This window comes from Lactuca sativa, chromosome 4 (genome assembly GCF_002870075.4).
Source record: "Lactuca sativa cultivar Salinas chromosome 4, Lsat_Salinas_v11, whole genome shotgun sequence".
NCBI classification, from domain to species: Eukaryota; Viridiplantae; Streptophyta; class Magnoliopsida; order Asterales; family Asteraceae; genus Lactuca; species Lactuca sativa.
In genome coordinates, this window is record NC_056626.2 from 287141497 (window position 1) to 287153955 (window position 12459).

Sequence of the window (12459 nt, forward strand, 5' to 3'; positions counted from 1 at the left end):
TAAGATAGTACTAAGATAGTACCTCTTATCTCAAAGTAAATGTCTCGTTTAGAAGAAATAGGGCATGAATCTCCAGGCCACATTCCAAAACAAGGGGACAAAGAAACAAAGTCGATACCTTGCAATGAAGCACCACTTGGGGGATGATTTGTTTTACCCGTCAGTACATTAGTGTACCTTGCATTTCACTATGTTTGAATCAAGCATTACATTGGCATTACATAAATGGATGAAATGTTGGTTAAAAAAATAATTTATCAAATGTTTTAGAACAAATACTTGGTCAAAGGATTTGAAATGGTGTGTCAAAATCTATGTAGCTCACGACACATTTTGTATTACATGTTATTGTTCTTGCTGACATGTATACCGTTATGCATGCTGTATAATCTCTTACACATGATTTTCAGGACATTTAAAAGAATGGCCTTTTGGGGATTGTACGAGGGAAAACAAACACTTGTTTAAGAATTTTGTTATGTAAATTGTAGTGCATAATTAATGTTGCTTTCCTACGGTTTTGTTGATATGTAACCCTAGTCGTACACGATTTCACTTACGTGTATATTAGCAACATAAAGTCCAACAATTACTAATAATGTTTAAACATCAAATCCATAAATCTAGTAGCAACATAAAGTCCAACAATTACTAATAATGTACAATATATTCATCACCATTAACATGCTATCTTCCGACATCTCCACTAACCTTAATGCGGTACTCCAAAAATGCTTAACTAGAGTCTCTCCTCAAATTCCCTGGAAAAACATATCCATTAAGAAAAACCGTTACACTACTAGTTTAGTGAGAACAAAGTTTGACGTAATGAAACATAATGTAAATGGTATGTTGCTTTACAAACATATAACCTCAGCATACAATTAAGACAGTGATGTTAATGCTTTACAAACACATACACCCATAACTCGGAGTTTAATACTTTCAACCTCACATAAGCAAAAAAAAACCACATAAGGAACCCATGACCACAAGGCTAAGTGGGTATCCTCTCATACATGAGCAAGTATTTTATGAAGTAGCAAAATAATGTATAGTTTTAACCAATGATTTTTTTAATTATAGATAAAAAAAAAAAAAAAAAAAAAAAAAAAAAAAAACATGATAAAATATCATTAAAACCCAAATAATATTGTAATAAAATTTATAGTTTCTAGTTATTAACTAAAGTTGTAACTTAACAAAAATCAGATTTTCTTTTTTTTAAAAAGATTGGTGTTACTTAAAATTACATAAATAAAAATGGCTAATATTGCAATTTTTCATTCCATTCATGAAAGAAAACACCCCGTGACTAAGGAATGAAAAATTAACAAAATGGAACAAACACATTCCTTGAAGAATGGTCCACACTCCACCAGACAAAACAAATAGTTTTTTTTATTTTTTTATTTTAATGGAATGAGTCATTCTATTTGTTCCCCTCTTCATCATATCAAATGGAATGAGTATATGTTATTTGGTAAAAAGTATAAAAGTCACCTGGGCAATACTACGATTAGCTCCTCAGAAAACTGTTTCTGGTATTAGCCCATATATTGGCAGTAGGAAGCATTGCTTATACTTATACACTCCAAATCTGCAAGGTCAAAATGGTAAATTAATAAATATATTTCCAAATACAATGTATTACACTTTTAATGTTAATTTCGCAAGGCCATAATACAATTATGTTTGGTTTTCTAAAACCAATAACCACGTTTCACAATGATTCCATTATTGTAAAATTTTGTTCCATTGTGAAATTTTGGTGTAGTGATATTGATGCTCCTTCTAGCAAATGGTGCACAAAGTATATACAATTTTATCAACAAAGAAATGGTAAAAGAAATTTTCAAAACAATGAGACAAATTATGAAAGTTGAGTGATTAAACCTTGAAAAATACGTTTGATGTACCTAGGTGGAACAAGTATGAAAATCTGTTACTATTTAGTGACATTGTCACAAAATAATTACAAAAACTATATTATTACAACACGGGAAAATTCAATAAAAACCACTATAGTTTGTTTGTTTTTCCGGTTTAACCACTGAAAGATTTTTTTTTTCTGGTTTAACCACTGAGACTTTGCTTTTGTTTTTAAACAACTACATAAAAATATGAATTCAATTAAAACCACTATAGTTTGAAATTTGGTCGGTTTAACAATGTGGAATTTTTTTATGATTTAACCAAAAAAATCAATTTTTTTTTTTTTTTTAAATTGAGCCAGAAAAATAGTCTTCCAATGGTTTTTTGCAATTCATTACCAGAAAGCCCTCAAAGGCATTTGTTTAAGAAAAAAACAATAGTGGTTTTTATGGAATTTGCCCTTATAACGATAATGTAAGTTTTTGAATAAAACAATTTTAGAGCATTGTATATATCAAAACTACACTCTAGGGGACACAAATCTAATGTTCAACTAAGGCAAGACCGCAAGAGTGTTGGTGGTATTGACTATTGAGTGCCCATGGAAGCACCTAATGTACTTTATATATTGTCGGTTTTACCCTCGCTAATTACCTATTATTATTCTTCTAACCATTAAATTTATTCTAATTGTAAGACTAAAACTAGTATATATAGAACAATAAAAAATAGGAGGAACAACGCAAACTTTAAGCTATATTAACTATCAAAACCATGAAAGTTGTTACATATGATTGTTTCTTTTTGACTTAATATGAAGAGAATGACTAAATATAGACAGAATGACTTAATGGGTTCAGACAAAAAAAAAGACACAAACTCTTTACATATTGCTCTTCTTTCTTTTGCTCCAAATTTCTCTCATGTGAAAATTGATGAATCTTAACAAAATTAATAAATATTGTGAAATTTGTTTTTTAGAATGTAAGGATAAAACTTTCATATAGGCTTTATTGAGACGGTTTATTCAACCTAGAAAAATACAGACTTTATATATATACATCACTTTATCCAGACAGACATCATAACCCATTCAGTCACTTTAGCCATACATGACTTAATGAGGAAAAACAAAAGGAGCACCTTGAAAGAAAGAAAGATAAGCTTACAGTGCAAGGAAAGATTATATATTGTCCATGTGAATAGTTAAACTCCAAGTTGAAGTTGAGCCTCATGTATATCCTTATTATTGGATTCTAATCCTGGGAATTGACCAATATCATGTCCATCCAACGGTTGAAATTCATCATGTAAACCAACAGCAAACTCATCTGGTCGTGATCCTCCGCTTTTCAGATAATCTGCAGTCTGTATAAACATTAAAGACACTTGTTAATTTTAATCTCCATACAATAGTGAATAATAATAGAGGTTCATATCAATCAATAGTAACCAAGTTTCACACTTGTTCCCCCTAGGTTTTGTTCCACTGTTGTGAATTTTTGTATTTTTTGTGTTCCATTGTTGTATCTTTTTGTTGACATGGCGCTGATGTGGACATATGGCGTGGCAAGTTTATTGAAACAATTTTATTATATAGTGTAATCAAGTTTCAGTTTTGTTCCACCGTTGTGAAAATGTTTAGACATTAAAGGGAAAGAATGTTTCTTTGCTGGACTCAAATGAACTATCTGAATGAGAATAAATGACCATTTTACCCTTTTTTTTTATAAAATGATGCCTACTGTTGTAAATGGAGCGCGATAAATGAAGAAGCTTACATGATTTGCTAGGGAAATTCCACTTAGGGCTGCAGCCTCTAAACTTGATCCAAGTAGCCAATCACCACAAATTCCAGCTCTTCCAAGAGGATCAAAGATGCAGGGAATACCAGGGCTATTTGTAGGAAGAGCTGCACCCCTGTGCATATCAAGAAAAAAAAAAGTTAAAATAAGATTGAAAAATTCATATCAAAAACCACTTTGTTGCATAGATTGAAAAAGAAATGGTAAAACATTATATGGTATATATGCGCATTAACTCTAAAATTAAAACCAAAAATAAATTACCAACAAAACCTAAAATTCATACCACAATTGTACACGCGTATATATTGGTTTCTTAAGTGATCCAATTGGTACTCCTAGGGCATTCTCAACACCCGCAAGCATCAATCCTTTCACCTTCTCTGCTGTGGCATTAGGAATATTCTCCTAATAAAACATCAAACAACAAGAAGCAACTCTTACATAAAAAAAACAACATAGTTTCAATGATGGAGGGCATATCGGTCTTTTTGGCATGGATGGAATACAGACCTGTGGAACTTTATGGCGCTTTCCAAAGGATGATGTGCTGAAAATGGTCCAACAATGAGGCCCTTCATTTTGAGAATTGAATAGTTTTTGTGTGTTGTTTCCTATCCATGATATGGAGTCGATTCCTTTCACAAAAGCCCCTTCAAATGGAATTCCAGCTGCTTTAGGTGGTAAAGGAAGAGGGTCTTCAAATGCAGCTAGAAGAGCCCATACAGAACTAAGATCAAGTCTCTGTAAATACCACAATAGCAATGAATAAAAGGGTGTTTGGTTCACAGAATGTTTTTTGTTCAAGTGATTGGGATTTTGGTTGACAAGAAATGGAATGAAATTGAATTCCATTCCTTTGTATAAATCTGTCTAAGGATTTGGAATGCAAATGATGACAAATGATAGGATTTTTCTTAACTGAATTCTTGTTTATGGAACTTATTTAATTACTTGGAAAGATATACAAAATTACTCTTTTATTAATTTCTTGTTCATGGATATTTTTTAAAATTATTTTTAGGTAAAGAATAAGTTATATAAATTAGCAAACATTAATCTATCATCCACACACAAAGACAAGTTAGGGAAAAAAATGCTAAACAATAAATTAAAATTTTAATAATAAAAAGAAAAACCAGTATACTAGAATGTTATGTTAAAAGAATAGAGTTTCGAAACGGTATTTTAGTCATCAAGACAAATAAGGCTGGATTGGAATCGAATTCCATGAGTTAATGGAATGAAACTTGAATTCCATCATCCATATGATTTTGTGAATTCCAATGGAACTCAGTTCCCCAGACGTGGGTATGGAATTCAATTCCATTCCGGCCAATTCCTAAGGAATCCTGATGTAGACAAGGGAAAAATTTATGTTCAAAGTTCAGATATAATATACCTTCATTTGTCTTGCAATAAGTGGTAATCCTGATGTGGAAAGCAATCTGTTTGCACATTTACCTGATGATAGAATAGAACAACAACAAAAGAACATTACATCAGAGATTCATGAAAGGGGAAAAAGCAAGGTCTCTGATAGTAAATTTCATCAATGAGAAAAGCAATAGACAAAATATGCATAGATAATTTTCCTAAAGCATGACGAAATGGCATCGTATATAAAATTCGGTTCAAGTTTCATGATAAATATGTAACTTAAATATCACCATTATGTGCAATAACAATGGCATCAAATTCTCCACGATGTTTTCCGTTCTCACTCAAGTGCCACATTCCATTGAATGGTTCAATAGAGCTTATCCAGCAAGGCCTCACCACATTTACCATGGAACTCTGAAACACAAGTAAAGTTTCCAGTTAAATAATATTTAAACAAACAAGGGCATATTGGTAAAAAGATAGAATTTCATAGGGAAAGCCTCTTTCCCCTAACTTCCTCTATTAATCCGTTTTTTTCTGCATTAAGTAAATAAGAAACACTCATATATAGCTCACCAGATTAGATCATGGTCCCATTAAGTAAAAAATAGTGACAAAAGAATTATGAGGGGTAAAATTGTAAAGTATGTACCTGTGAAAGTAGTGAATCTGCAAGGGTACGCATTCCATTGATGGCTATATATCTGGGAGGGGAAGAAGGAAATGGAAGGAAATCACCACCAGCTTCAAGCTCTCCAATCACACCTAATGACTCCCGAACATACCCTTTGTGGGACCAATCATCAACCAGCTCAGAAAACAGAGGATTACTTACAGTAAAAAATTGAGCTGCATGATCAAATATCATTGAAGGGTCAACTGTTCTAGTGCCCATTCTTCCCCCAAGTCCATGGATTCCCTAAATGTTACAGAAAAATAAGTGAAAAACATTACACATTTTAACTATCTAAGCTTAATCACACTAGACTTAGGCCTTGGGTATAACCATGTAATTATTTATAAGAGATTAAGGAAGCTTGATTCTTGAACCAATTATCATGCTTGATTGGTCATTTTCTTTATAGGATCATGCAAAGTCATATTCTCTTCTATAGAGTCTAGACATAATCCTACAAACCATTCATGGACAAAAGATTTCCATGAATCTAACACCCTCCACTCGGTGAATTTGACATGCATAGCTCGTTTTCATCAAGTATTATAAAGCTTCTGGATAAGAAAGATTATCATGGAAAACTATGCCTTCCATTAGAAAAAGTTATTTTCAACTTCCAAATCCATGTGCAGCTATTAAATGAATGGGATGCCTCTGTTGCCTTTCCTTGACATTACTATTGCTATGCACAGCAACTATTTGATGAAATGTCTAAATCAACTTGTAGTTGTAGAACTCAGGAGCAACTCAAAGTTGCTCACTTAATATGGCATAACATAAATATATATAACATAGAAAATCGAAATATTTAAATAATTTATCAGAAAAGTGAGCCAATAGTATCTGCAGACTCTGATTCAACAACATATATTCTTATAATCTCTGATTCAACAACATAAATTCATACAATTTCATAGTTACAAAGATTAGGCACGGCATCAAAAGGGAATCTGTAAGATTTAAATGTTTGGATATATTAGGTACACAGTTTGTTACTTGATTGCAAGGCCTATACTTACAAATTTTGATCGCATATAAATCCATAAACACCTTTAGCTTTATGACGTTTCACAAGTCCGACAAAATATAGCATAAAATAGATACACAATATAGAAAATCGAAAGAATTTCACATACCGTATCGAAAACAGTGGACCGGACTCCCCTCTTCTCCAACTGGAGAGCACAAAGAAGACCAGACATGCCACCGCCGATTATGGCAACAACCGGGTCCTCAGATATCGGAGCAGTGAACGTCACTTGTTCTTGTTTGAAAGTTTTTCTCAAAACTGACTTCCTGGAGCTTCCATAAGATGACCTCCTGGGATTCTTTCGAGTGGTTTTCTTGGGTCCATCCATAGACGATTTCTTTGAGCAGCCGAGGATTGGGTTGAGAATATTGCCGTTGGTGGTGGGTGATGTGAAAACAGTAACGGAGTGATGTTTTGTGAACTTATTAGGTATTTGAAGAATGAAACTAGAAGAGAGGAGGTGGTGGTTGCAGGCGGTATGCATGGTAGTAATCGGGAGTTGGTCGTTTTTAGTCGGAGACAGAACCGGCGGTCTGAGCGGAGGATAAGGAAAGCGCTTCTTCTGCCTGAGCAAATTTTGGTTTGGCTTCACCCGACTCTTTGAAACTCGTACTTTTTAAGTTTTTACCTTTTTTTTTTACAATGGTAAAACTTAAAAGGGATGTGACCCTAAGTAGATTCCATTTCAATGTGTGACGATTTGTTGATAGTATTCCATTTGGAGTTCCATTGGTCGGAGGTCCGATAATCTGGATTTCGATCCATTCCCTTACAAAAACCCTCTGTAATATGTAATCAAACTGATCACGATTTTGACCCTTTCCTGTGCCACCATCTTCATATATGTCTGATCTATGCCCTTGCTAATTCAACTTCTTCTTTTTGTGTCCATCTTCTCGGATCAATCTTCCTTTTTTTTTGTTGAGGTGGTTGTTGTTGTTCTTTGTGTTCGGTTGAAGGTATGAATGGCGGTTGGGATGGAAATTGGGTTTGAGATGGTTTGGGTTTGAGGTTGAGATTGGAAATGGGATTGTTGGGGCATTTGGAATTGTAAATAATAACTAGGAACATCATCCATTTGCGGTCGGTAAGGTGGTGGTGATGACGGATCCTAGCCGAAAAGTGTGAAATGATTGTTAACATTTTGGTTTGGAGCACTTTGTTTTGAAGAGTTTGTATTAGATGATTTACTTTATTTTTGGTCATATTAGTTGTAATTATTTAGTCATATTCTTAATATCAATTATCCCCTTGATTGTAGGGGTAATTTTGTAAACTTCTCTTTATATAAACATGTTTCCACCTCTAACATCTTTGAGGTGAATTTACTAGAATCTCACATGGTATCAGCCATTCTCTCTTTCTATCCTCCTTCATCTCTTTTCTTTTAACACTTCATCGTCCTTTTTTTTTCTGTCCCGGGCAATATGTCTTCTTCTATTTCTCAAGATAGTTCTCTCTCTATGAATATTATTCTCCATATTATAACTATTAAGTTATCATCCACTAATTATCTACTTTGGAAAAATCATATGACCCCACTTTTTGCCTATCAAAAGTTATCTGGTCATCTCGATGGAACCCTAACCCAGCCGCCTCCCACCATAATCTATGATCACAAAATTGTTCCCAACCCAGCTCTATCTGCCTGGCAGGAGAATGATCAACGAGTCATACTTATATTTAATGCTTCCCTCACTGAAGAATCGTCGGCTGAAGTTCTGGGTCTCACCAATGCTCGCGACATCTGGCTTGCGCTTGAAAATGCTTACAGCAATTCTTCAGTTGAGCGTATTCACTCGCTACATAACATGCTTCGTCAAATCAACAAATGGACGACTTCAGTATCTGACTTTGGTCGTCGGTTCAAGACACTCTGTGATAAATTGGCAGCGATTGGAAATCCCGTTGCCGACATCGATAAGGTCCACTGGTTTCTTTGTGGTTTAGGGGCTTCCTTTGAGACTTTTCTACAGCAATCAGGGCTACCAAACCATCCCCAAGTTTCTGTGATTTGCTATCACAGGCAGAAAGCCATGACTCCATGAGCTTTTTCTCCAGTCAATTCATGGTGCTTCTCCCCCACCGGTTGCTTTTCAGGCTCAACACAGTCCCACTCATTCTTCTAATCGGGGGTGTAATACAGGTCCTGGCTATCGCGTGAACAACAGTCGTGGCTCTCAACGGGGTCGTTCTATTGGGCGACGCCCCCCCCCCCATTGTCAGTTATGTAGAAATAATGGACATTATGCTTCTTCTTGTCCAAGTTTATCTTCTTATGCTCTAAAAGCAGCCCCATCGAATGAAACACTCGCACAAGCCTTTCATGCTAAATGCCATGTTACTGAAGATACTCCTGATTGGCACATTGATTCAGGGGCGACGGCTCATATGACTCCCGATTCTCAAACTCTTCAGCAATCTACTCCTTATACAGGTACAACTCAGGTTATTTTTGATGGGTTTTAGCCATAAGAACTTTCCTATGTGCGCTTTCAAAACCCTAATGTTTGGATCTAGGCTTTCTAGTTAAACATGCTTTGAACCCAAGACTTCTAATGACTAATTAGGTATAAGAACAATACTAAATCAGATCTAGAATCATACCTTTGAATCTCTTGTTTGATCTTGTTATCTTGGAGCTCTATAGTCACAATTATCACTCCTCTAATGGCTTACAAACACCAAATAGCAAGGAGGATGATTCGAGAGAGAGGAGAGGGGAGGAATTCGGCCAGGGGTTCTCTACTTGAGATCAAGTGTCGATTTCCCTTTGCCATAGGGTCTATTTATACTTGTAGACTCCTTAAGGGTTACAGCTTAAACCCTAATTGGATAATCTTCTCTTAAAGCAATCCAAATCCATTCCTTAGATAGACTTAGACGATTTTAAGCTATCCTTAGCTTCTAGAATTCGTCCAACCCCTATCCAATATGGATTTACAGTCTAAAGTTTAACTATCAAACAATTGACAGTTTATACCCTCTTATTTAATTAATCTCTTTAAGTCACCAAATTAATTCTAATTAATTATATGACTTATATTAATCAAATAACAATATTATTATTCTTTATATTATTCCCATAATATATTAATAATATTTATTCTCTTTTAATAAATCATCCTATCAAGTTGCTATGGTGAAGGCAACCTAAAAGGACTATGCACAACCGGTTCAAATACATGCCTAATATAGTTGCAGCCTTAGACACTATTCCAACAGTCTCCCACTTGGATAAGTCTAGTAACTATATGCACAAGTACAATTCGATTTGCAATCGTAGCTCTCAAAGACGCTGTCAAACTCTGATCTAATCAATTTTGTCCTTTAGATAAGGGATCGTACAGTCCTCTGTTAGATATCATGCTGACAATTCTATGGAATGATTAGTCAAGCATTTAGGTTTCTCGATCTCTGATTTATTTGACATAGAACTTAATCGAACACATCAATTCAGTTCTGACCGGGCCCGGCACATAAGTCAAATCAAATCATCGAGCGGCCGAGATATCGCTTTCACCCTCTTGGGATAAAAGTTACAGATAAACTTCGACTTATATGCATTTACTTATTCATTAATCAACTATACACAACAATGCGGTTTATGACACCGAGTTACTGATGCGTTTTCGCATTATCAATGTACAATCAATTAACAAATAACAAACCATATATCTAGGTTTTAAGACTATATGATATTATCGTCTTGCGATCACCCTTTTATATCATATTCCATAAGGTGATTCCAGCAAGCGCGGGTTTGTTCCAATGCTCAAAACCAGTTCATAAGCACTCATGAACGTCGCAACAATCTTTTGCTATGTCTAATACCATTTAGACAATCTACGCACCGATTCATGACAATCTTCATTCATATCTACTTCCAACATATGAACGATTGTGGACAATTTGAATAATTCGATTATTCTTAATAAACTCAATTATTCTGGAAGTCAAAACATGCAAAATGAAACAATAGTTAAACAATTAACATAAGACAGTAATATTACTTATAAATAAAACTCCTTTCTTTAATCATCAAATGTTAATTACATTTATCTATTACACGTTTCTAATACTATCTAATCTATGCTAATATCATCCTTCAGCCCAATACTCCTAGCATACTGCAAGTGCTTAACCCTACTCAGTCCCTTCGTAAGCGGATCTGCTGGGTTATCTTCTGATGATATCCTCTTCACTACGAGTTGTCCTTCTTCTACACGATGTCTAATAAAGTGATATTTTTTGTCGATATGTCTTGATCTACCATGATCTCTCGGTTCCTTGGTCAAGGCAACCGCTCCTTCATTATCACATAAAATCTTCATGGGCTCCTTTATGGCAGGTACAACTCCAAGATCACCGATGAAGTTCTTCAGCCATATTGCCTCCTTCGACGCTTCGCTCGCTGCAATGTACTCTGATTCGCACGTTGAATCAACTACGGTTTCTTGCTTGGAACTTTTCCAAGTTACTGCTCCTCCATTTGGGGTAAAGACCCAGCCCGACTGCGAACGGTAGTTGTCTCTGTCGGTCTGAAAGTTGGCGTCACTATACCCTCGCACCTTCAAGTCATCACTCCCTCCGAGGACTAAGAACCATTCCTTCGTCCTCCGAAGGTACTTAAGGATATTCTTCACCGCAATCCAATGGGCTCTTCCAGGGTTTCCTTGATATCTACTAACCATGCTCAAAGAAAAGGCTACACCAGGGCGAGTACAAGTCATAGCGTACATGATTGAGCCAACTGCGGAAGCGTATGGTACTCGGCTCATTTCTGCTATTTCAGCTTCGGTACTCGGACTTTGAGTCTTACTCAACTTGGCATTACTTTGTATCGGTAATTCTCCCTTCTTTGAGTTTTCCATACTAAAACGTTTTAGTACCTTCTCTAAGTAAGTGTTCTGACTAAGTCCAATTAGTCTCTTACTTCTTTCTCTTACTATCCTTATTCCCAAAATGTAAGAAGCCTCTCCGAGGTCCTTCATAGCGAAACACTTCCCGAGCCAGGACTTAACTTCCTGCAGAGTCGGGATGTCATTTCCTATGAGTAATATGTCATCGACATATAGAACGAGGAAACTTACTATACTCCCACTGGCTTTGACATATACACAAGATTCATCTTCGCTTCGTACAAATCCAAACTCTTTGACTTTCTCATCGAAGCAAAGATTCCATCTGCGAGACGCTTGCTTAAGTCCATAAATGGACTTCTCAAGCTTACACACTCTATTCGGATGCTTCGGATCCACAAACCCCTCTGGCTGAGCCATGTAAACATCCTCAGCCAACTTTCCGTTAAGGAAAGCGGTCTTGACATCCATTTGCCAAATCTCATAATCATGAAATGCGGCAATTGCTAGCATCACTCTAATAGATTTTATCTTCGCAACTGGTGAGAAGGTCTCATCATAGTCAACTCCGGGAGTTTGAGTAAAGCCCTTCGCGACCAATCGCGCTTTATATGTGTGTACGTTTCCATCCACGTCGGTCTTCTTCTTGAAGATCCATTTGCACCCAATGGTCTTACGTCCGGGCACATTATCAACCAAATTCCAAACTTGGTTATCATACATGGATTGGATCTCGCTATCCATTGTCTCTTTCCATTTTGCAGACTCCGAGCCTGCCATGGCTTCCTTATAGCTATTAGGTTCATCAAGATTTATTAGTGTACCATC

At 35.7% G+C, this 12459-nt stretch overlaps 1 protein-coding gene across 1 annotated transcript; it reads right to left on the reverse strand.

Moving 5' to 3' along the window:
- Nucleotides 1-543: 543 nt before the first annotated feature.
- Nucleotides 544-7380, reverse strand: LOC111898932 (uncharacterized). Its single transcript, XM_023894814.3, has 10 exons — nt 6876-7380; nt 5716-5982; nt 5351-5477; nt 5083-5144; nt 4194-4424; nt 3967-4088; nt 3657-3795; nt 3045-3243; nt 1504-1600; nt 544-761 (listed from the first exon to the last, which is right to left on the reverse strand). Exons 1-8 carry the CDS (start codon nt 7251-7253, stop codon nt 3082-3084), a joined length of 1488 nt encoding a protein of 495 aa, XP_023750582.1. The 5' UTR covers nt 7254-7380; the 3' UTR covers nt 544-761; nt 1504-1600; nt 3045-3081.
- Nucleotides 7381-12459: the final 5079 nt, after the last annotated feature.

Coding starts and splice junctions, on each gene's coding strand:
- LOC111898932 (XM_023894814.3), bottom strand. CDS start 7,253: ATGCATACCGCCTGCAACCACCACCTCCTCTCTTCTAGTTTCATTCTT. Junction 5,145..5,350: donor CATTGTTATTGCACATAATG/GTGATATTTAAG, acceptor TTCTATCATCAG/GTAAATGTGCAAACAGATTG. Junction 3,796..3,966: donor TATACGCGTGTACAATTGTG/GTATGAATTTTA, acceptor TGATATGCACAG/GGGTGCAGCTCTTCCTACAA.